The sequence below is a fragment of the Bufo bufo genome, chromosome 1, assembly GCF_905171765.1.
Source record: "Bufo bufo chromosome 1, aBufBuf1.1, whole genome shotgun sequence".
Taxonomy (NCBI): domain Eukaryota; kingdom Metazoa; phylum Chordata; class Amphibia; order Anura; family Bufonidae; genus Bufo; species Bufo bufo.
The window spans coordinates 532,044,517-532,065,263 of record NC_053389.1 but is presented as its reverse complement, the minus strand read 5'-3'; the positions used below and the strand labels follow the sequence as shown (position 1 = coordinate 532,065,263).

The 20,747-nt window shown below is 42.0% G+C and overlaps 1 protein-coding gene across 2 annotated transcripts in view; it reads right to left on the bottom strand.

Annotated features, from left to right (window-relative positions):
* MAPK11 (mitogen-activated protein kinase 11) overlaps positions 1-20,747 on the bottom strand; it is a 58,007-nt gene that overhangs the window by 5,271 nt on the left and 31,989 nt on the right. For both annotated transcript variants that reach the window (XM_040411982.1, XM_040411974.1), the window contains exons 5-9: positions 7,769-7,798; positions 6,134-6,181; positions 1,399-1,513; positions 948-1,019; positions 19-98 (exon numbers count right to left, since the gene is read on the bottom strand). In XM_040411982.1, coding sequence (XP_040267916.1) covers positions 19-98; positions 948-1,019; positions 1,399-1,513; positions 6,134-6,181; positions 7,769-7,798 — 345 coding nt within the window. The remainder of the gene's footprint in view (positions 1-18; positions 99-947; positions 1,020-1,398; positions 1,514-6,133; positions 6,182-7,768; positions 7,799-20,747) is intronic.

The following is a 20,747-nucleotide window of genomic DNA, read 5'->3' as shown; positions in this document are numbered from 1 at the left end:
TAAGCGTGAAGAACTTACATGCTCAGAAGAAATTTTCATAAGAAATTCAGAATTAGGTGTGCCTACAACTTCCATTATCCTCTTCAACTGGTCAATATCTGAAGGTATTCAGGAAAACTGTATGTGAAACATCATAATATAACCAAATACTTGATGATTGTCAGATTATTGCTCCTAGAATGAACACTTCAGGGTCCTGTTTATCCAACAAAACCTGACCAATACAAACCAGCTCCTTTCATTCAATTCAAGGGACAATCGGCACGATTTACTATGCTTGCCACACTTCTATTGCAATTTGCACATAAAAATATTTGGTATGTGAAAAATTTTATTAGTGTGCATACACACCTTAAAGGGGTTGTCCCACGAAAACTATTCTGCAGTTTTCAAACCAGCACCTGGATCTGAATACTTTTATAATTGCATGTAATCAAAAGTTTATTTCATAAAATGTATATCTGTATAACGCCACCTGCTGTTTGTTCTTTTTCTTATTTCTCTGTCCTTCTCACCAGTTCCATCTTTCTGCTGCTTCCTGAACTGTGATAGGGAGAGAGCTGCAGCAGAATGGACACGCCCCTGAGCTGCAGCAGAATGGACCCGCCCCTGAGCTGCCAGTTAGACATAATTCTAGTAGAGCAATTGGAGCAATAAATAGGGAGATCTCTGCATGTGAGGTACAGAGCTGGTTCTGGCTTTGTTAGCGATAGTTATGTTGTTTACGTCGTCTGATTTTCATTTTTTACATTAATTATGGGATAACCCCTTTAAAAGGTAGGTTCACATAGGCGGCATATTTTCCATTATTCTGTTCTGGTGAGGTTGGAGAAGGTCACGGCTCTACTGCGATTGTGCTCTCTCAAACAGCTGATTTTTGGGCATCCCAGGTGTTGGACCCCCACCGATCTGATACTGATGACCAATCAACTGTAATAGAAGGATACAGTCGTTTCCTGGAAAAAGAGCTTTGCCTTTCAACAGCTCTGCCATAATGCATCCAACTGACCATATGTCAACTGAAATTAAAAAACAAAAAAAATAAATAGAAAAAGCACATAAAATATTATTAAAAAAAATAATTTTATGTTTTTGACCTGTGGTAAAAGTTTAATCTGTAGCGGTCAAAAAGATGATAGGCCACTGCTTTAAAGACTCAGGGGTAATCTTACATAAGGTTCTTTAGGGGTTAAAGTGGTTTATGGTTTAGAGCGGCATATCTGTTGCTAGAGTGGCCTTCATAAGTGCTAGGGTTATAGAAACATATGAGTGGGCTATGCTGTTCCTGTAACACCTATGAATGGCTGAGATAACAATACCTATTTCAGTTTATGATTAAAAATATAACAATTGCTTGATCAAGAGCAATCCAATTGATTTTGTATCTTTTTCCACTACCTGTTTGGTTGTAGTGCATCCAATTTAACATTATCTCTGGCGCTCGATACCATCTGGTTGCTACATATCCAGTCATTTCATCATCTGTCTGTCTTGCCAGCCCAAAATCTAAAATCTGCAGGAAGAAGAAAATAGCTATTAGCTATTTTTGACTCATATCATTAACAAGATGTCTTAAAGAGGACCCATCAACACAAAATGCAGTGCAATGTGCAGACGGCATGTTATAGAGCAGAAGATGCTGACCAAATTGATATTACAAGTTTTACATTTTCAACAAAACTATATATGTACATTTAAACCTCTCCTTTTTTATACTTCGGACCAGCTATCTACAGTTGCAAGAAAAAGTATGTGAACCCTTTGGAATGATATGGATTTCTGCACAAATTGGTCATAAAATGTGACTTAGATGAAGATCAGATCACAACAATAGACAATCACAGTCTGCCTAAACTAATAACACACAAAGAATTAAATGTTACCATGGTTTTATTGAGCACACCATGTAAACATTCACAGTGCAGGTGGAAAAAGTATGTGAACCCTTGGATTTAATAACTGGTTGAACCTCCTTTGGCAGCAATAACTTCAACCTAACGTTTCCTGTAGTTGCAGATCAGACGTGCAGAACGGTCAGGAGTAATTCTTGACCATTCCTCTTTACAGAACTGTTTCAGTTCAGCAATATTCTTGGGATGTCTGGTGTGAATCGCTTTCTTGAGGTCATGCCACAGCATCTCAATGGGGTTGAGGTCAGGACTCTGACTGCGCCACTCCAGAAGGCGTATTTTCTTCTGTTTAAGCCATTCTGTTGTTGATTTACTTCTATGTTTTGGGTCATTGTCCTGTTGCAACACCCATCTTCTGTTGAGCTTCAGCTGGTGGACAGATGGCCTTAAGTTCTCCTGCAAAAGGTCTTGATAAACTTGGGAATTCATTTTTCCTTCAAAGATAGCAATCTGTCCAGGCCCTGACGCAGCAAAGCAGCCCCAAACCATACTTCACTGTTGGGGTGAGGGTTTGATGTTGATGTGCTGTGCCTCTTTCTCCACACAAGGTGTTGTGTGTTTCTTCCAAACAACTCAACTTTGGTTTCATCTGTCCACAGAATATTTTGCCAGTACTGCTGTGGAGCATCCAGGTGCTCTTGTGCAAACTGTAAGCGTGCAGAAATGTTTTTTTTTTGGACCGCAGTGGCTTCCTCTGTGGTATCCTCCCATGAAATCCATTCTTGTTTAGTGTTTTACATTTCGTAGATTCGCTAAAAGGGATGTTAGCATATGCCAAAGACTTTTGTAAGTCTTTAGCTGACACACTAGGATTCTTTTTCACCTCATTGAGCAGTCTGCGCTGTGCTCTTGCAGTCATCTTTACAGGACAGCCACTCCTAGGGAGAGTAGCAGCAGTGCTGAACTTTCTCCATTTATAGACAATTTGTCTTACCGTGGACTGATGAACAGCAAGGCTTTTGGAGACACTTTTATAACCCTTTCCAGCTTTATGCAAGTCAACAATTCTTAATCGTAGGTCTTCTGAGAGCTCTTATGCACGAGGCATCATTCACATCAGGCAATGCTTCTTGTGAAAAGCAAACCCAGAACTGGTGTGTGTTTTTATAGGGCAGGGAAGCTGTAACCAACACCTCCAATCTCATCTCATTGAGAGATGCACCTCCACTGTGAATGTTTACATGGTGTGTTCAATAAAAACATGGTAACATTTAATTCTTTGTGTGTTATTAGTTTAAGCAGACTGTGATTGTCTATTGTTGTGACTTAGATAAAGATCAGATTACATTTTATGACCAATTTGTGCAGAAATCCATATCATTCCGAAGTGTTCACATACTTTTTCTTGCAACTGTATGTATACACACTTACACAGAGAATGCTATCAATCACTGATGACACCTTCCTTGTGTTCAACTATCAGTGATTGATAGCATTCTCTGTGTAAGGGCTCATGCACACGACCGGATGTATTTTGCAGTCCGCAAAAAAACGGATCCGCGAAAAATACGGATGACGTCCGTGTGCATTTTGCAGAATGGAACTGGCCCCTAATAGAACAGTACTATCCTTGTCCGTAATGCAGACGATAATAGGACATGTTATATTTTTTTGCAGAACGGAAATGGAATGCACATGGAGTACCTTCCGTTTTTTTTTTTTTGTAGACCCATTGAAATTTATGGTTCCGCACATGGCCCGCGAAAAAACGTAACGGACACGGAAAGAAAATACATTCGTGTGCATGAGTCCTAAGTGTGTATACAGAGCTAGCTGTCAATCACTGATATCACCTTCTTCTTGTAGAACTATCAGTGACTGACAGCTATCGATGTATATACACTAAGGGCTCATTCAGATGGCCGTATGCTGTCCGCAAAAATGCGGTTCCGTTTTTTTGCGGATTAGATGCTGTCCCATTCACTTTTATGGGGCCCTTCCATTGCACGGCTCAGCAAAAAAATTAAACATGTCCTATACTTGTCAGTGAAATTCAGGACATGGCCCTATTAAACTCTATGGATCAGCAAAAAAAACAAATGCAAACCGTTTTTTTGCGGACAGCATACGGCCGTCTGAATGAGCCCTTACACAGATAATGCTATCAATTACTAACATCACCCCTGTGGACAGCTATGTATACAATCTTACACAGAGAATGCTATCAATCACTGATTATGCCTCCCCTGTGTACAACTATTAGTGACTGACAGCTATCTATGTGTACACACTTACACAGAGCTATAACTGAAGTCAGAAAGAGCAGAGAAGTAAATGTATAAATTACAAGTTTTATTAAATATTTTCCCATAAAATAATAATGAAATGTATATACAGTGGATATAAAAAGTCTACACACCCGTTAAAATGTCAGGTTTCTGTGATGTAAAAAAATGAGACAAAGAAATCATTTCAGAACTTTTTCCACCTTTAATGTGACCTATAAACTGTACAACTCAATTGAAAAACAAACTGAAATCTTTTAGGTAGAGGGAAGAAAAAAAATAAAATAAAAATAAAATAATATGGTTACACCCTTAACTAATACTTTGTTGAAGCACCTTTTGATTTTATTGCAGCACTCAATCTTTTTGGATATGAGTATCAGCATGGCACATTTTGACTTGGCAAGATTTGCCCACTCTTCTTTGCAAAAACACTCCAAATCTGTTAGATTGCGAGGGCATCTCCTGTGCACAGCCCTCTTCAGATCACCCGACAGATTTTCAATCGGATTCAGGTCTGGGCTCTGGCTGGGCCATTCCAAAACTTTAATCTTCTTCTGGTGAAGCCATATCTTTGTTGATTTGGATGTATGCTTTGGGTTGTTGTCATGCTGAAAGATTAAGTTCCTCTTCACGTTCAGCTTTCTAGCAGAAGTCTGAAGGTTTTATGCCAATATTGACTGGAATTTGGAACGGTTCATAATTCCCTCTAGCTTAACTAAGGCCCTAGTTGCAGCTGAAGAAAAACAGCCCGTTGGCATGATGCTGCCACCACCATGCTTCACCGTGGGTATGGTGTTCTTTTGGTGATGTGCAGTGTTGTTTTTGGGCCAAACATATCTTTTGGAATTATGGCCAAAAAGTTCAACCTTGGTTTCATCAGACCATAACACCTTTTCCTACATGCTTTTGGGAGACTTCAGATGTTTTTTTGCAAAATGTAGCCTGGCTTGGATGTTTTTCTTTGTAAGAAACGGCTTTCGTCTTGCCACTCTACCCCATAGCCCAGACATATGAAGAATACGGGAGATTGATGTCACATGCATCACACAGCCAGTTCTTGCCAGATATTCCTGCAGCTCCTTTAATGTTGCTGTAGGCCTCTTAGTAGCCTCCCAGACCAGTTTTCTTCTCGTCTTTTCATCAATTTTGGAGGGACGTCCAGTTCTTGGTTATGTCACTGTTGTGCCATATTTTCTCCACTTGATGACGACTGTCTTCACGGTGTTCCATGGTATATCTAATGCCTTGGAAATTCTTTTGTACCCTTTCTCCTGACTGATACCTTTCAACAATGAGATCCCTCTGATGCTTTGGAAGCTCTCTGTGGACCATGGCTTTTGCTGTGGGATGCGACTAAGAAAATTTCAGGAAAGACCAACTAGAGCAGCTGAACTTTATTTGGGGTTAATCAGAGGCACTTTAAATGATGGCAGGTGTATGCTGACTCCTATTTAACATGATTTTAAATGTGATTGCTTAATTCTGAACACAGCTACATCCCCAGTTATAAGAGGGTGTGCACACTTATGCAACCACATTATTTTATTTATTATTTTGTTTTCTTCCCTCCACCTAAAAGATTTCAGTTTGCTTTTCAATTGAGTGGTACTGTTTGTAGGTCACATTAAAAGGTTGAAAAAGTTCTGAAATTATTTATCTTTGTCTCATTTTTTTACAGCACAGAAACCTGACATTTTAACAGGGGTGTGTAGACTTTTTATATCCACTGTATATATCAGGCATCCTCAAACTGCGGCCCTCCAGCTATTGTAAAACTACAACTCCCACAATGCCCTTCTGTAGGCTGTTCGGGCATGCTGGGAGTTGTAGTTTTGCAACAGCTGGAGGGCCGCAGTTTGAGAATGCCTGGTATATATCAATCTGCGCAGCTTCTCCTTTTCTATAACATGCTGCCTGCAGATTGCACTGCATTTTGTGGGGAAAGGTCCCGGTTAAAGATTTCTACAGCAGGCAGTGTATGGGAAGGATACTTACTCTCAATTCACAATCTTCATTTACAGCTAAATTGCTGGGTTTCAAGTCCTAAAATGTAGTAAAAAGTAAACCACTATAAATAGAATGTTATTACAAGAGGCGATAATCATACATGAAGAATATATACAAATGGCTTGGTGCTTAAAGAGGACCTGTAAGCTTTCCTGACATGTCTGTTTTAGTAAATAGTATTTAACAGTGAATGACCATTCTCTAGGATTTTTTATTACGACTATGTTGTGCCGTTCCTCTATTATTTCTGCTAGGTCTGTATTAATAAAAGCACAACTGGGTGTAAAAAGTTGGGGGGGGGTGTCCCTACACAGTCTGACACTGTCCAGTCAGTGCTGCCAGTGTCAGACTGTTAAGGTACACCCCTCTCCTCCAAACTGGCAATAAATGCCTAACAGGAATAACAGAGGGATGAGAAAACATACTAAAGAAAAGAGGCTCCAATGCAACTACCGTATTTTTTGCTTTATAAGACGCACCTAGGTTTTTGAGGAGGAAAATAAGAAAAAAATATTTTTTAACCAAAAGGTGTGCTTTTGGTGGATTTTGAACTAATGGGGACCTGTGGCTGACGCACTGTTATGGGGGACCTGTGGCTGACGCACTGTTATGGGGGACCTGTGGCTGACGCACTGTTATGGCAGGAGCGCGACTGACTGACTGACGTCACGCGCCGGCCGGACCGTTGCATTGATAGAGTGAGTACTGTTTCAGGCGATTAGGCTAGTTTATCAAAGGAGAGCGATTGCTTCAGCATTAAAGAAATAGACTTTACATACAAAGAGACTGCTGTGCACGGGGCCTAGTGTAATACAGTCACTGCACCGGGCCCCTTCGCGAGTCTCCAGCCCCTCCTCCCCGCAAAACTGTAACTGATGTATGGCCGGCTGCACTGTGCAGCATACCGGCCAGCGATACATCAGTGTCAGCCATGTAAAAATGACACCATCGCTTTATAAGACGCACTGCCATTCCCCCCCACTTTTTTTTTTTTACGGTAGTTACTAAAACACGTTAGAAGAGGTAACAGATCCTTTTCTAAATGGGTTCTGTCAGCAGTTTTGTCCATACTAAACTACTGTCAGCAGTAGATGGGGGCTGGGGAGGGGGGATGCCTTTTGAGAAATACACAGAAGGTGGCGCTTCCATGTGAACGGCAATCTGTTCTTTGCATTGATCTGCTTCACAGCCCTTCCCCTCTGCTCTGAGTGACAGCTGTAGCATCCAACCAGGAGTCCACTATAGCCACCGCTCAGAGCATAGGGGAGGGGCTGTGAAATGTAGAGAGCAGAGAGTAATTCATAGTGAAGCTCCACCTGCTGGTCTCATGCAAACCTGGCAGAATAGAAGTTAAACATACTACTCCTGATATAAGCTCCATAGAAGGAATGTTTCTACTGCTCTCTCCAGCACCTACCTAGTTCTGTCAACAGTTTGACATGATCAGAACTGCTGACAGATTCCCTTAAAAAAAAATAAAAAAAAATTCTACTGCCAGATGGAATCCAACAACGTTCCAATGTGCAAAGCAGTGCACAGAGGAGCCATGTAAAATTCCTGGACGTTTGGACAAGCCTGTTTATCTTTCCTCTAATTTTCAGAAAGGATGTCTAATTGACTTACCCTGTGGATAATTCCTGCCGAGTGGATGTACTATGGAAACAAATTAAAAACGGTTATGCATCAATTGTCACAGTCTGATATACATAATGTTTTTATGCCAAGCGTTACTTTGTTAATTTCCAGAACACTGAAGGGAAATCAAACTGTACAGTACAGTTGTCTGGTTTCAGGTATCAGAAGAGAAGTTAGAACTGTACATTATATGGGAGGGAGTTATCTTTAAAAGTTATGTTTCAACTCCATTTGTTGAATGGGCCTATATAGGACCGGATTCATATACCGAGCTTCAGTGGAGTGATGGTTTTTAGTGTTTTTTCACCCCAACAAAACACTTAGTCTACAGGAACATATGAATATCTTGCGTGTGGCGTTTTTGTGGTCAGAGATTTTTTTCCCCCCCAAATCAGTGATCTAGGTATCGCATTTTTCTTTACAGACCTCAAAGAGAACCTGTCGCCCCTGTTTTTTTTTTTTTTTGTAAAAGCAATACCTCATACTGTAGTCCAGGTTCAGGACATGCCATCCTGCCATCTTTGATGATCCGCTCCTCCTTTGCGCCACTATGCCCCCATTTGGTTTTGGTGCCTAATATGTTAATTACTAGCATCGGTACAGGGAGGAGGAGCCAGGGAGAAGACCAGCTATTCTTGTGAAATTTACCAAAACTTGGTAACAGGTAATGTAACAAAATACAGCTAGTAATATGCTCACTTACATGGCGTGTTCTTACGAGATTTCCCAAATCTCACGAGAACAGCTCATCTTCTTCCTGTCTGCGAAGGGGTCCATAGCCATTGGACAGCATCACAGCCAGGGAGAAGGAGACACCCACTGAGAAGAGCAGAGGTCTCCTACTCTCTGCACCGATGTTAGTAATTAGCAGCGCATCGGAGGAGCGGATCATGAAATAAAAAATAGTAGGATGGCATTTCCTGAACCTGGACTACAGTATGAGGTATTGCTTTTGCAAAAACTGGCGACAGGTCCTCTTTAAAACCTTTCAGATAGTTTAACGAACATATAAAATGCATGTACTAAAAATAATTGTGTTTGTACATAGTAGGCAATAAAATGAGTAGCGCTGCAGCGGGGAGGGGCAGAGTAGTATACTAAAACCAATCAGACAGAAGGTATTTTTTTAGACTACCTCATAGTCCCTGTATGCACTGTAGCTAAACTGTGGTCACAGATCAGCTCTCACTCTCACTTTAGCTTTAGATAGGTCATCAGCATGTGATCGGCGGGTGTCAGACATTCGAGACGCCCACCGATCAGCTATTTGAGAAAGGATAGCTCATCAGTAAGAAAAAGGTAAAGAACTCCACAGTCCACACTAGGGATCGACCGATATTGATTTTTTAGGGCCGATACCGATACCGATAATTTGTGAACTTTCAGGCCGATAGCCGATAATTTATACCGATATTCTGGGAATTTTCATTTTTGAGAAAAAAAAAAATTCCTACACAAATCTGCTGAAAATTAATATGTTTATTGTTAATGTGTATTTTTTTTTTATAAATCTTTTTCATTTATACTTAATATTTTTGTGTTTTTTTTTTACTAACTTTTAACCCCCTTAGGGACTAGAACCCTTGTCCTATTCCCCCTGATAGATCTCTATCAGAGTGAATAGGATCTCACACTGTCCCTGCTGCTCTGTGCATAGTGCACACAGCAGCATGGAGCTGAACATGGCAGCCAGGGCTTCAATAGCGTCCTGGCTGCCATGGCAACCGATCGGAGCCCCAGGCTTACACAGCTGGGGCTCCGATCGGAGGAGCAGGGGAGAGGGGATCCTGTGGCCCCTGCCACCAATGATTAATACTGGGTGGGGGGGGGGGGCGCGCACTGCGCCACCAATGTTTTTACTATTGGCCGGGATTTGGATGGGGGTGGGGGGCGCACTGCGCCACCAATGATTAATACTGGGGGGCTTGGGGGGGCGCACTGCGCCACCAATGAAGATAAGTCTATCGATCATTCATATACAGGAGGCGGGAGCTGGCTGCAGAATCACATAGCCGGCTCCCGACCTCTATCAGCGGTAGCTGCGATCCGCGGCACCTGAGGAGTTAACTACCGCGGACCGCAGCTATTGCTCATAGAGGTCGGGAGCCGGCTATGTGATTCTGCAGCCAGCTCCCGCCTCCTGTATATGAATGAATGAAAGGCTTATCTTCATTGGTGGCGCAGCGGCCACAGCCCCGCCCCTCCTCTTATGTTCTATCCCCTCATTGGCGGCAGCGGCAGCAGCAGCACAGGGGGAGGAGACACTGCTTCCTTCTCCCCTGTGCTGCGGAGGGAACACAGAGAGCGCTGTCAGCAGCGCGTTCTGTGTTCCCCATACGTTATCGGTATATCGGCAAAATAGATGCCGATACCGATAACGTTCAAAATCCTCAATATCGGCCGATAATATCGGCCAAACCGATAATCGGTCGATCCCTAGTCCACACCAAATACCTTTTTTATTAGGGTCCATTCACACGTCCGCAACGTGTTTTGCGGATCCACACAACACGGACAGCGGCAATTTGCGTTCCGCATTTTGCGGACCGCACATTGCCGGCACTAAATAGAATATGGCTGTTCTTGTCCGCAATTGCGGACAAGAATAGGACATGTTCTATTTTTTTCGGGAACGGAATTGCGGACCCTGAAGTGCAGGGCCGCAAATCTGTGTCCGGGCAGCCATAGGAATGAATGGGTCCGCAATTCCGTTCCGCAAAATGCAGAACGAAATTGCGGACGTGTGAAAGGACCCTTAAGCAGGCAAGCCAAAAAAACTTATACATTTTGGTCCTTAATTTGTGGATCATTTTTAAACGTGACTGCCACAGGGACCCGTGATATAGTAGTAAACACTATGTACTATGGATACAACCGCCTCATTCGCACAGAGAAGGCGCTCATCCAATGATGAGACAGAAAGTGTGATTAAGGGTCCATTCACACGTCCGTTGTTTCTTTCCTGATCTGTTCCGTTTTTTGCGGAACAGATCTGGACCCATTCATTTTCAATGGGTCCTGAAAAAAAATCAGACATTGAGCTGTCCGATTTTTTTCAGGACCCATTGAAAATGAATGGGTCCAGATCTGTTCCGCAAAAAATGGAACAGATCAGGAAAGAAACTACGGACGTGTGAATAAGGCCTAAGACTACTTCACACTCCCTGTAGTCAAAATGTAGTCACAGATCTCAGCTGGGCCCTGATGGTGATCAGCTTGAAGGGAATCTGTCAGCTCCAAATTACCCCCCAAAACTAGCGCAAGCGGTCTATAGTGTCAGTGATACTGAATCTGAATCTGCAATTTTTTTCATTTCATACTCACTTGCATTGCAAAACTGTGCTTCCACAAACCAACAGTAAAATGCATTGAGAGGACTCCCCCTTGAGTCTTCTCCATTATGTGCCTGAGCACGGGAGTCCTCTCAATGTATTTTACTGCTAGTTTGTTGGAGCACAGCATCAGGATACTAGTGAGTAAGAAGAGAAAAATGACATAACTGAACTCTGCATCATTGACACTACACACAACTTACTCTAGTGTGTGGGGTGTTTCGTTGCTGACAGATTCCCTCTAAACGCCACCAAGCATGAGGAAAATAAATGGTAATATCAGCCCTGAATATCAGTACTGACTTGCATATCATTTGCGAGCTCCTGACTCGCCAGTCGCTTTAAGAAGAATGACATTTCTGAAGCATTTTTTTATGCACTTTCAATGACAAAATTAAAAAGGTACCTAGAACCTGGACGACATTTTGCAAAGAGTAAGAATAAGAACACACATTATAGGACATATTTAGAAGTGGCAGTGCCATATACAGAAGTGATGTGGCAACTGACTGCTGCAGCCAATCACTGTCCTCAGCGCTCTACTGGCTGCAGTGGGGGTACCGGACCAGAGCCACAGAATACCACTGCATGAATCATTAGCTTAGTGGGACACGCTGCTAGCGCTTGGTAGAATGGCATTATTACAAGAGAAATAAATCTGTCAGACCACTACAGGCTATTTTATAAAACACTGCTACAAGATGTCAGCAGATTAGGATGAAAATGAATACCAGTATTAGCCAGGCATTTGTATACATATGATAATTCAATTCTTCAAAATCCACACCAGTGCTAGCAATTTCCATTGTTCTGCTCAGTTACAGGAGCATAAACACAAAAAACACTTAAATGCGGATTTGGCACACAATTGAACAGACACCACTGACTATAATGGGGTGCGTACAGTAGCGGTTCAGGAGCCTGCTTTTTAACTTGACAAAAAGGTCCTGCGTGCAGTCTGTGACGGTTGCTCCAACACAGATGTGAATGAGCCCTAACAAGTCTCATTGGTAGAGTATTCTAACTCAGGTCTCCGCAGATTCTTCATGCTGGAAATGGATGAGCGTCAAAATCAGACTCCACCATTCTGATCTTCTGGCAAGCATTTTTAGTACCGTACAGAACATTGCTTGTGGTGTACTTTGCCTTTAAACTGCTAAAGCGAGAAATTCTAATGTGGTCTGAAACAGTCACCAAAATGAACATACATTTAACTAGCTTTGTATTTGTACATGGGTAAATACTAAAAGGGTTAACTCAGCAGATATAATCTCTACAGCGTTCTCCTGGAAAGAAGATGAAGAGAAATAAAAGAATATAAAAGTGGTGTACATGAACAATAAGGAAAGAGGCCGGGAGCCTGAAAACGCATTTATATACACACGGGATCCAACTGTGCAAATATATCCATATGGATATTAAGAAAAGTCATAAGGCAATAGTACACTGTAGAAAGGGCGGTTTAGTTGCACTACTATTTCCTCCAAGTGTTGCAGGAACATTGACTATATTGCAAGAGCACATCTCTGCTTTACCCCCCACAGGTCATGGATAATAGTCATTTCACAACATGGCTTACTTTTTATGATCTATACAAGGAATATAACATTTAATGATGGCACAAGCCCTTTAAAAGGTTAAGTTCCAGCTTGCAGGCACTAAAATAAAGAAACTGTATTCGGAAAACTATTCTATAAGGATACACCATTAGGAGAACGTTTATAGCAGATGTAGGCCTTATTCGCACGTCCATGTCCGACATCGGTGGAAAATGGCCAGTGTTTCATCCATGAAGATGCCCGTTGTTGGTCCAGGTGTCACCCATATTCCACATGCACCTTCTACTAATGGTCAATCAACACTACTCACAGAACACAAATGCCATTCATGTTCGATTTTACTGACCCATAACCTTCAAAAGGGACACGTCTGGTCTGCAACACAAACCAAAGTAGTTTGTGCTTCCGTTGTTTTTTTCACCGACGATGTGTGAAGGTCTATGATTCACTGACATGTGAATGACAAGCCCATATTCCACACATGACCACTGCAGCCAAGCACCAGCCTCAGTGGTATATGGCATTGTTCCTGGCAACTGTCTGTTCATTACAGGAGGTGAGGGCTACATTTACATGTAGCAATCATCTACTCTGTACAGGGACAAGAGATTGTTCATCCCCATAGAGCATCCTCGTTTCTAGACAGCAGATCCCCGTTTACAAAGGACAATCTGCTGTCGCAAACACTAAATTAATGAAGGATGCAATCATGCTTGTTTATCAAGTGAACAGTTGCATGTTTACACAGGGCTATGATTTGGAGTGGGCTTCCCTGGGAACGATGGTAACCCATAACTGCCCCGATCATTAGCCTATAATGTAGATTTAAAAAAGACAGCATGCTGGCTACCTGCAGCTGTATTATTGAGGTTAACAGTAAGTACTAAGCTCCCATGCTCCCTCTAGTGGTGGATGCACGTAGCTAACATGTTATGTTTTAACCCCTTTAGGACCCTGGGATTTTCCGTTTTTGTTCTTTTTACTCTCGGCCTTCTCAGAGCCATGACTTTTTTATTGTACTATTCACATAACCGTATGAGGGCTTGTTTTTTGCGGACAAGTTGTACTTTCTAATTGCACCATTTAATATTGCATTACGATGTAGTGGGAAGCTGGAAAAAAGAATTCCAAATGGGGTGTAATCAGAAAACCACCCGCCAGTTTGTGTGTTTTGTTTGTACGCCTCTCCCTATGTGGTAAAACTAACCTTCATACTCCGGGTCACAATTCGGGTTATGAATAAGACAACACTACATTTATGTCGTTTTTCTTGATTATTAATACGGGGGGGGATCTACTTTTACATTTATTTATTTTCTTTTCATTGCCATATTCTGATTCCCATAACTTTTTAAAAGTTATGTCTACGGACTGTGTGGGGACTAATTTTTAGCAAGGTTATCTGTAGTTTTTATTGATACCATTTTTGAGTGTATATGACTTTTTGATCATTTTTTATTTTAAAAAAAGCGACGAAAAAATAGCAAACGGGGCATACTTTTTCCTTTATGGTATTCACCGTACAGGATAAATATGTTTATATTTCAATGGTTTGACCATTTTAGGACACGGCGAGGCCCATGATGTTTTTTTTTATTGTTTATTTTAATCATGGGGAAAGAGTGGTGATTTAAATTTTTATATCTTTTTTATATTTCTAAAAAATTGTTTTTTTTTTTAACTTTTTTTTTTTTAAGCCGGGGGGGGCTTAAAAAGGGGGGGGCCTAGGGTACATGAAATCAGATTGTTTTTCCTATGCACTAATGTAATTTAATACAGTGCTGCCTCAGGATACAATATTTTCAACATACAATGGTCTTTTCTGATCTATCGTAAGTTGAAACCAGACTCAATGTCTCAGACTCAGACCCAACCAATCAAGGCCACTTCTCTGGTAAAACAGCTGTATTAGATGCTAGTAAGCAGCTATCCCTGACTGTTATATGTAAGGACTTGTTTTATTTGTCTTACTTATCTGCTTATTTTTCTTAAATCCTCATTTTCTCTAATCTTGGATAACATTTTGGGGCTTTGGAACCAATTACTCAATTTACAATCGTTTTAACATATAATGGTTGTCCTGGAACCAATTAAAATTGTAACTTGAGGGACCACTGCACACTAGTGGATAGGAAATTCAGTATGTTCCAATGCAGTGCTGCCACCTGCAGGCCTACATTGAAATATACTTGTGATAGGCCTGGTAGACTCTCGCAGGCTCTGGCCTACCACCACCAAAAAAACTGCTTCCCCGATCTCAGCGCGGAGAAACTGTTCCAGTCCCAGGAGCTGACCACAGGATTAAATGTCGGAGTTCAGTGTGATCACTAATCAGACATTAGCCCCGGTTGTCTGCTGTTTAAAACAGCTGAAACCCAGAGTCTATGGTGCACGCTGTGAAGATCGAAATACTGTGTGGGTCCAGAAAGGGGTAAAGGGAACCTGTCACCATGAAAATGCAATGAGCAGACAGCATGTTATAGAGCAGGAGGAGCTGAGCAGAATGATAAATAGTTTTGTGGGAAAAGATTCAGTAAATCCTGTAATTTATTCATTTAAATTTAGTTAATTCTCAGCTTTGAAGTCAAAGAGTCGGTCCTATCAGTGATTTACAGCTACAGTCCTGATCAAAAGTTTAAGACCACTTGAAAAATGGCAAAAAATCATATTTAGCATGGCTGGATCTTAACAAGGTTCCAAGTAGAGCTTCAACATGCAACAAGAAGAAATGAGAGTGAGACAAAACATTTTTTGAGCATTCAATTAATTGAAAATAACGATTAAACTGAAACAGGGTGTTTTTCAGCTGATCCAAATTTTAGGACCACATGCCTTTAAAAGGCCAAATCTGTGCAAAGATGTGGATTCATTGTCATTTTCTGTCAGGTAGTCACACGTTGTGATGGCAAAGGCAAAAAAACTCTCCCTTTTTGAACGTGGTCGGGTTGTTGAACTGCATAAGCAGGGTCTCTCACAGCGCCATCGCTGCTGAGGTGGGACGCAGCATAGGCGTGCGCACGGGGTGTGCCGGGTGTGCCTGGGCACACCCAATCAAGCCGACTTGAGGTTTACAATGTGCGGCACTGCAGGCAGCAGAGCAATACAGCTTATGCCTGAAGTCTCCAATAACAGAGCTCTGTGCATTACAGAGCTCTGTGATAAGGGAGGAGGCTGATGATTGGCCAGTATCAGCTGGCTGCCGTGCCATTGGCTGATCCTCTCACACCCCCTTCTCTCGGGAGCTGAACACAGCAGCAGTAGCTTCCTTTTCAGTTATTATGAAAACAGGAAGCGCGCCGCCCCTGCTGCTGATGAAGTGCCAGGGACAGCATAGGAAGGGAGCCATCACCATGTGCCCAGGTGATGTGCCCATGTGAAGTGTCCTGCAGGCTTCTATCTACTGCTGGGTGGGAGCTCCATGTAGAGCTTTATTAATTGAAAAACTTATAGCCAAGACAGGGGCTAAAAAAAAACTGCTTCTGACCCTTATGTTAAAACATTACTTTCATTTGATGGAAAAAAATCATTTTAAAAAGCTGCTGTTTCTCTAGATGACATTATAGTAGTGGTAATAGAGTCTTAGGGGTCTATAAAAGCAGCTACACTATTTTTTACAGACCTTTGAGACTCTATTAACACTACTATTAACATAAGGTCATCTAGAGAAAAAGCAGGTTTTTTAAATTCTTTTTTTTTTCCGTTTAGGTGTTAGAGCAATCTAATGAAAGTTATGTTTTAACACCTAAAGGAATTTTTTTTTAAAAAACCTACTGTTTCTTTAGATGACCTTATGTTGATAGTAGTGTTAATAGAGTCTCAAAGGTTTGCAAAAATAGTGTAGCTGCTTATGTAGCTACTATCAACATAATGTCATCTAGTAGAGAAACAGCAGCTTTTTAAAAAAAAAAATATATATATATTTCCTTTAGGTATTAGAGCAATCAAATGAAAGTTATGTTTTAACATAAGGGTCAGAAACAGGGTTTTGTTTAGCCTCTTTGTTATTAGTTTTTCTATGTAAGTTCTCTGGATCAATGAGATTTTTTCCCCCGTATGGTTTTATATGGAGAGCAATGTCCAGTGATAACAGAGAGGACTATACTGTATATTGTACGGGATGGTGCAGCGGTTTATACTGTATATTGTACGGGATGGTGCAGCGGTTTATACTGTATATTGTACGGGATGGTGCAGCGGTTTATACTGTATATTGTACGGGATGGTGCAGCGGTTTATACTGTATATTGTACGGGATGGTGCAGGGGTTATACTGTATATTGTACGGGATGGTGCAGGGGTTATACTGTATATTGTACGGGATGGTGCAGCGGTTTATACTGTATATTGTACGGGATGGTGCAGGGGTTATACTGTATATTGTACGGGATGGTGCAGGGGTTATACTGTATATTGTACGGGATGGTGCAGGGGTTATACTGTATATTGTACGGGATGGTGCAGGGGTTATACTGTATATTGTACGGGATGGTGCAGCGGTTATACTGTATATTGTACGGGATGGTGCAGCGGTTTATACTGTATATTGTACGGGATGGTGCAGCGGTTTATACTGTATATTGTACGGGATGGTGCAGGGCTTATACTGTATATTGTACGAGATGGTGCAGGGCTTATACTGTATATTGTACGGGATGGTGCAGGGGTTATACTGTATATTGTACGGGATGGTGCAGGGGTTATACTGTATATTGTACGGGATGGTGCAGCGGTTTATACTGTATATTGTACGGGATGGTGCAGCGGTTTATACTGTATATTGTACGGGATGGTGCAGGGGTTATACTGTATATTGTACGGGATGGTGCAGGGGTTATACTGTATATTGTACGGGATGGTGCAGGGGTTATACTGTATATTGTACGGGATGGTGCAGGGGTTATACTGTATATTGTACGGGATGGTGCAGGGGTTATACTGTATATTGTACGGGATGGTGCAGGGGTTATACTGTATATTGTACGGGATGGTGCAGGGGTTATACTGTATATTGTACGGGATGGTGCAGGGGTTATACTGTATATTGTACGGGATGGTGCAGGGGTTATACTGTATATTGTACGGGATGGTGCAGGGGTTATACTGTATATTGTACGGGATGGTGCAGGGGTTATACTGTATATTGTACGGGATGGTGCAGGGGTTATACTGTATATTGTACGGGATGGTGCAGGGGTTATACTGTATATTGTACGGGATGGTGCAGGGGTTATACTGTATATTGTACGGGTTGGTGCAGGGGTTATACTGTATATTGTACGGGTTGGTGCAGGGGTTATACTGTATATTGTACGGGTTGGTGCAGGGGTTATACTGTATATTGTACGGGTTGGTGCAGGGGTTATACTGTAATGTACGGGATAGTGCAGGGGTTATACTGTATTGTACGGGATAGTGCAGGGGTTATACTGTATATTGTATGGGATGGTGCAGGGGTTATACTGTATATTGTATGGGATGGTGCAGGGGTTATACTGTATTGTACGGGATAGTGCAGGGGTTATACTGTATATTGTACGGGATGGTGCAGGGGTTATACTGTATATTGTACGGGATGGTGCAGGGGTTATACTGTATATTGTACGGGATGGTGCAGGGGTTATACTGTATATTGTACGGGATGGTGCAGGGGTTATACTGTATTGTATGGGATGGCGCAGTGGTTTGAATGCTCTTTGATGTGACAATTATCTTAGGTTTTCCTATCGCCCACCTTTGATGGCGCTGTGCCCAGCTCTGAGCCGATCCCGCTCAGCAGCTGCCAAGGCTTAGAGGAAACACTGGTTCTGTCACCCCCGTGCTGCACTTTTTCGCCCCATAAGATGCATTTTTTCCCCCAAAAGTGGGGGGAAAATGCCCCTGCGTCTTATGGGGCGAATACTAATCAAGTTATTTGTACCAGAGGGCCAGAAAGCGCTATACTCACCTCTTCCTGGTCCTCATGCGCTCCACTGTGAAGGCTGCGCACAGTGTGAGGCCGCGCTGTGACCTCACACTGTGCGTGCCCACACAGCATACTGTACAAGAGGATTACCGAGCGGTGAGGAGCGGCAGCGTCCGGAGCAGGAAAGTGTTATTTTTTATTTTATTTTATATGGGGCACGGGGGATTGATATGAGGCACTGGGGGCTGATATGAGGCACTGGGGCTCTTATCTGAGGTCTGATTGGGGGTCATTCACATTGGGGTCTTATTGACATTGGGGGTCTGACCTGAGGTGTAATGAATTTTTTTTTTATTATTGTCCCTCTCTAAAACCTTATAGGGCGAATAGAGCGTCTTATAGGGCGAAAAATACGGTAAGTTTAAAAATGATTTCTTCTCCCCTCATTATATTGATAGTGCAGGTCTGTATGTATACAGAGTGTGTGTGTGTGTGTGTGTGTGTGTCTGTGTCTGTATATATATATATATATATATATATATATATATATATATATATATATATATATATATATATATCTATATATATATATATATTACATACATACACAGGTGCGTGCGCTGCGTCTGTGTTTCTGCTTTAGGGTGCACACCCTAATGCAATAGGCTGCGCACGCCTATGGGACGCAGTAAGACAGTCATTTGGAATTTCTTAAATGATCCTGGAGGGTTATGGAACAAAAAAGTCAAGTGGAAGACCAAAAAAATTTCATCATCACTGAGCCGGAGGATCCAATTGGCTGTCCATCAAGACACTGGACGATCCTCGACCCAAATTAAGGCCCTTACTGGTGCTGACTGCAGTCCCATAACCATCAGACGGCATCTGAGACTAAAGGGCATCAAAAACAAAAAACGTCTTCAAAGACCTCGTCTCCTTGAACGCCACAGAACTGCTCGTTTGGACTTTGCAAGAGAGCGCCAAACATGGGACATTCAAAAGGTGGAAGAAAGTTTTATTCTCCAATGAGAATTTTTTTTACCTTGATGGTCCTGATGGTTTCCAACGTTACTGGCATGACAAGCAGATCCCACCTGAGATGTTTTCTATGCGCCACAGTGGAGGGGGCACCATAATGGTCTGGGGTGCTTTTTCCTTCAGTGGAACAATGGGGCTTCAGGAAGTGCAGGGGCGTCAAACGGCCGCTGGTTATGTCCAGATGTTGCAGAGAGCATTCCTCATGACTGAGGGCCCTCGTCTGTGTAGTAATGACTGGGTTTTTCAACAGGACAACGCTACAGTACACAATACCCGCAGGACAAGGGACTTCTTCCAGGAGAATAACATCACTCTTTTGGCCCATCCTGAGTGTTCCCCTGATCTAAATCCAATTGAGAACCTTTGGGGATGGATGGCAAGGGAAGTTTACAAAAATGGACAACATTTCCGGACAGTAGATGGCCTTCGTGCGGCCGTCTTCACCACTTGGAGAAATGTTCCCACTCACCTCATGGAAACGCTTGCATCAAGCATGCTGAAACGAATTTTGAAAGTGATAAACAATAACGGCGGAGCTACTCATTACTGAGTTCATGTTTGGAAGTTGGATTTCTGTTTTAGGGGGGTTTAGTTTTTTTTTGGAGGTGTGGTCCTAAACTTTTGATCAGCTGAAAAACAGCCTATTTCAGTTTATTCGTTGTTTTCATTAAATTAAATGCTCAAAAAAATGTTTTGTCTCACTCCCATTTCTTCTGCATGTTGAAGCTCTACTTGGAACCTTGTTAAGATCCAACATGAATCCAATATGATTTTTGGCCTTTTTTCAAGTGGTCTTAAACTTTTGATCAGGACTGTATCTTGGTACAGACAGTCATAGAGGGAAGGATGTCAATTACTGATAGGACCGACTCCTTGACTTCAAAGCTCAGAATGAGCGGGAATTAAAATGAATAAAAAACAATTTTTACTGAATGTTTTAACACCAAACTATATAAATCGATCTGCTCAGCTCCTTCTGCTCTGTAACATGCTGCCTGTGGCTCAAACACCATGTTCAACGTGACAGTTTTCCTTTGAATATGTAGTAGGCCCATGGATTTGCTGCTCTGCACAAAAACAGAGCTCCAATCACAATAAAGACACATGAAGTGAATTCTCTCTTACTTACAACAATC